Source organism: Lathyrus oleraceus, chromosome 7 (assembly GCF_024323335.1).
Source record: "Lathyrus oleraceus cultivar Zhongwan6 chromosome 7, CAAS_Psat_ZW6_1.0, whole genome shotgun sequence".
NCBI lineage: Eukaryota > Viridiplantae > Streptophyta > Magnoliopsida > Fabales > Fabaceae > Lathyrus > Lathyrus oleraceus.
The window spans coordinates 284,926,099-284,931,173 of NC_066585.1; the positions used below are offsets into that span (position 1 = coordinate 284,926,099).

Sequence of the window (5,075 nt, forward strand, 5' to 3'; positions counted from 1 at the left end):
TATTAGTTATAGCAGCTTTCTCTGTTCCTCTTCCACCATCGCCACTAAGGTCTTGCAATCCGATTCCACTTCAATCTTCTCCATTTCAGACGATTTCGCAAGCTTCAAACCATACTATATAGCATAAGCTTCCACAGTAAGCGGGTCTTGAAATTCGTCATCGTTGTCGTTCTTTTATTCGAAGCACTCAACTACTGCATTTGCAATATATCTAAGAAATGGATCCAAAATTAACCGAGATTTCTCAGCTCTTCGATCGATTCAAGGCTTCGTTTCTCAGAAACGACTTTGATTCCAGTTCCAATCTCCTTTCCCAGCTTAAGGTAACTCTACAAAACCCTATTTTATTTATTACCCTAATTTCAATGCCCTTTTCGAATCAATCAACTTGCTTTTCATAATGGGAATTTTCATTCGGTTATATTTGTGAAGTAAAACGGTTGTGGGTTGATTCGGTGTAAGATCGTGTTTGTTATTGCGCGTTTTGGATAACCTGTTTCACTTGCAGGTGTTACTAACAGGATTCAGAAGTCTTCCACCATTGTTTGCAGATACACCTAATGCTATTCAGGAGTTAACAATAGCAAGTAATTTTCTTCATTCCAATCACTTGCTCTAGCCTTTTTTTCTTTCTGTTTGTTCACGCTCCTGCAATATCAAATGGTGGAGAAATGGTTTCTAACTATGAATTCATTGTCTTAACTGTGTATTTTTTGTTTTCATATTGGTTATTGAAATTGTTAGGGGATATATATGAGCATGCTGTCGTCCTCAGTGTAAAAATCGAGGATCAAGATGCATTTGAAAGGGATTTCTTCCAGTTGAAACCTTATTATACAGATGCTCGGTAACTGATTCCACCCTTTATTTAGAAGTACATAATATTAAGTTTCTAATCTCGGATAGCTGAATTTAGAAATAAAACAATAGACATTATATGCCAAAAACGACACAGTAGTAGTATCTGCATCAGAGTGTAGTGCTATATCCAACTCATCTACTTTCTTGTTGAGCTATTATAATTTATGGGGACTTTTCATATGTTGCAGCAACCGCCTTCCACAATCTCCTCAGGAGTACCCAATACTTGGTCTCAACCTGCTGAGACTACTTGTGCAGAATAGGATAGCTGAATTTCATACTGAGTTGGAATTACTTTCGTCAACTGCTCTAGAGAATCCTTGTATTAAGCATGCCGTGGAGTTGGAGCAATCTTTTATGGAAGGGGCTTACAACCGTGTCTTGAGTGCTCGGCAGACTGTGCCACATGAAACATATGCTTACTTCATGGATCTTTTGGCAAAGACAATCAGGTAAAAGTTGTTATCATTATTTCTTATAGGCTAGCATACTAGATGATTGAACTCAACTGTTAAAACAGGAACTCCATCTGTATTTTGTTACTTAGTTGGACTTAGCCAGCCTGTGTTTGTATTGCTTTCCTTTAAACTCCTTTCAAGTTCCTGCAATGGAAATTTGGCATAAGCACAACCATTATTATAATTTTGAATATCCACACATTGGCTGCATATTTTTATTGTGCATATATATCATTTTTCTGATCCTTTTGTATTGTTCTATAAAACATTCAGAGATGAGATAGCAGGATGCAGTGAAAAGGCATATGACTATCTTTCAATTAATGATGCTAAGCAAATATTGCTGTTCTCCAAAGACCAGGAGCTTTTGGAGTATATTAAAGAGGTGAGAATCGTCACTGCCCTTAGCATATCTAGTGCAAGCATGAGAGGGAAGAGACATTAATCTTACCTAAGTATTGTACATTGATGTTGTATAATCAAGTTTAATTTCTCTTGTCACAATACATGATGTTATCATATATGTTTCACGTTTCCAATATATAGTGATCTTCTTGTACTTTTACTTGATGTGCCTAAATCTGGCTGCACAATAATCAGCAAGATATATGTTTCACGTTCCCAATCTAAATTATTATCTACTGATTGCAGGAGCACCCTGAGTGGGAAATTAAGAACGGTTCCGTCTTCTTTCAAAAGGCAAAAGACTCTGCACCTTGCAAAGAAATACCATCTCTGCAACTCATCAACCAAACACTTAGTTATGCTAGGGAGTTAGAGAGGATTGTCTGAAAGGAAATGCATGCAAATGGGCCTGAGTTTTCAGATATTGCTATCACTATCTTTTGAAATTGTTATACACACATACATCCGGTAATCCGATCTATATATTATTTAATTACTTGAACAATTTATTTACACATTTCAATAAAAATAGTCTAATGTTTATTATGTTTTTATTGAAGGTTCTTGTATGACAATTTCATGCGCGGGAATGATCAATTGTCAAACAGATTCCGTTTCGTGTCTTCCTCCCTGGTCAACAAAGCATTAATTTGTAGGGAACCGGATTCATGTAGAGAGTACTTAGTCAAGAGATTCATGGCCAGCAGTACAAACAACTTGTATCTTTGGCCGTATAATTCAGGGTTAGATTTTAATTCTAAGTTTATTCTAATCTTTAATTGTTTCTTTTACGTAAAAAATTTCCATATAAACTTTTGTTTTAATTTATAGGTGTCACTGGTTGTTGCTTGCTATTGATCCTTTAAAAGAAGTGGTATATTTTCTGAATTCGATAGATGGTGAATGGACAAATTATCCGGATATGAAGCAATTAGTTGATACGTAAGTGAGACTGTTCTAAATATTCGTGTATATTTATGTGAGATTGTTCTAAATATATGTTTTTATTTTGTTAGATCAATAAAAGTGTTCCGATCTCAAAGACAAGCTCGAGTACCACGTACTAAATCCAGCAACATTACGTGGATAAAAGTGCAGGTACTTTAATTTTCACAATTTTGCTTATAATAGTGATGCTACTTGATAAGAAAAGATAACTATACATTCTTATTTATTTTTCTATGTAGTGTCCTCTACAGCGCAACGGTATCGATTGCGGATACTTTGTAATGAGGTTTATGAGGGAAATCATTAATATGAATCAAATAGAGATTCCAATCACGGTATGGATTTATAACTTAGGATTTGTTTTAATATTTATCGAATATTTCATATTATTTATTACTTTTAACTAAATCATGCATATTATGTTTTGTTATGTAGTACTTTGATGAATACAAGTGTGCTCATTACACGAGACTGCAGTTGGAACAAATCAAGGAGGAATTGTGTCAATATTTTATTGAGAAAAGATTAATTAGTATATAATGGTTTCAAAATAACATGAATACTTTGATGAAGAATGGTTTCTGGTTGGCAAGTGTATAGTTCTTTATATTTTTAACAGATTAGTTATGACTCCAAATAGGCCGTATAACATATTAGTTTTGACTTGTGTATAGTTCTTTATAATTTTAGTGATATCTTTAATTTCATGGATAGATTAATGTGTTCATTCTTGTGTTGGTTTGCTTTAAAAAATTACAAATGCTTGAATTATGACTCCAAATGTGTTCAGTGCCTATCTATCCTTGTGTTGGTTTGCTTTCATGGATAGATTATGACTCCAAATGCTTGAATTAGAGAGGCTTGATTTACAGGTTTATGGGATTATTCCCAAAAAATATTACAGGTTGAAATGGTAGGCTTAAACTGAAGGCAGCGTTTTGTTATTTTACTAGAGGAAAAGACAGCGCTTTTTAGTAAAAAGCGCTGCTAAAGGTTGTCAATAGAGAGCGCTTTTTACTAAAAAGCGCTGCTAAAGGTTGTCAATAGAGAGCGCTTTTTAGTAAAAAGCGCTGCTATAGGTTGTCAATAGAGAGCGCTTTTTACTCAAAAGCGCTGCTAAAGGTTGTCAATAGAGAGCGCTTTTTAGTAAAAAGCGCTCTTAAAGGTTGTCTATATACCACCTTTAGCAGCGCTTTTTACTAAAAAGCGCTCTCTATTGACAACCTTTAGCAGCGCTTTTTAGTAAACAAAAAGCGCTGCTAAAACCTATAGCAGCGCCACCTACGGCAGCGCTTTTAAGCGCTTTTAAAGGCCAAAAAAAGCGCTCTCATAGGTCTTTTTTGGCGTAGTGATTCAAATAAATCCAGCAAGTTGACATAATGAGGTGTGACACAAATTGTCACACCTAAGTTCCAAAATTCATATCTCAATGGCCAGGTATCAAAAACTCATGAAATTTATATGTAAATAAACATCAACCAGTCTACAATCATCACAAAAATTTCCAAGTATTTCTTTTATACCATGAGGATTTCACAATGGAATTGGCCAAAGGTATCAAAATGTAGCACATGTGAAACAAACCTAAGTCAAACATAATTTCTACCATGCACAACTTCAACCAATAGGTCAAAAAAATTCTAGAGTCAAAAACAAAGTCAACACAAAAATCCTCACATTTTTCTGATTTTTTATTGATATTTTATGAATTTTCTAAGGTGTTAATGATTTTTAAGAATTTTTTATGAATTAATATAATTAAAATGAATTTACAGTGGCATAGTTGTAAATAGTGGAGCGCGGGCGCGGGTAACACCTGGTTCAAATTTTCAAACAGAAATTTGGATTGAACAGTAAACAAACCAGAAAACATCGTCTTCTTCATCCAGCAACTCAAGAACACGCAATCATCAAATCATCACCAAAATGAGCAAATGGATAGCCGTTGGACTCGTTTTAACATGTACAATCCAAATATCAACCTAATTCGACCTAAAAGTTCCTAAATCATCTGAATCGAGCGAGGTTAGGGTTTTGTATCAAAACTTTCAATCCAGATTTCGCACGCTCCAGTTCATCATTTCTAAAACCAAAAGCATCACTACATTCTACGTGAAACGTACTACACAAAGCACATGCCAATCGAGCAAATCGTGACATTCGAAATTTTGACATACCTGATGTGCAGTGCTGTTCTTGATGAGCTTTTCGTGATTCCACCTCAAACAGTTGAAGAAGGACAATAAGGAAGATGAATAGAAGAGCTATATTCAACTGCAGTAGCTCCTAGCACGCGAAATCTTCAAATGCCATGAACGATGCAACTTTGAACAGTCGTGTTTTGGTGCGATTTGGATGATGAAATGCTCAAACAGATGTAGAAGATGATGAGGCAAGATTAAT

The 5,075-nt window shown here is 35.0% G+C and overlaps 1 protein-coding gene across 1 annotated transcript; it reads left to right on the forward strand.

Annotated features, from left to right (window-relative positions):
• Nucleotides 1-200: 200 nt before the first annotated feature.
• On the forward strand, nucleotides 201-2,169 carry LOC127101620 (26S proteasome non-ATPase regulatory subunit 8 homolog A). Its single transcript, XM_051039081.1, has 6 exons — nucleotides 201-323; nucleotides 509-587; nucleotides 745-847; nucleotides 1,050-1,313; nucleotides 1,593-1,704; nucleotides 1,971-2,169. The coding sequence occupies exons 1-6, from the start codon at nucleotides 219-221 to the stop codon at nucleotides 2,109-2,111; spliced, it is 804 nt and encodes a 267-aa protein (XP_050895038.1). The 5' UTR covers nucleotides 201-218; the 3' UTR covers nucleotides 2,112-2,169.
• Nucleotides 2,170-5,075: the final 2,906 nt, after the last annotated feature.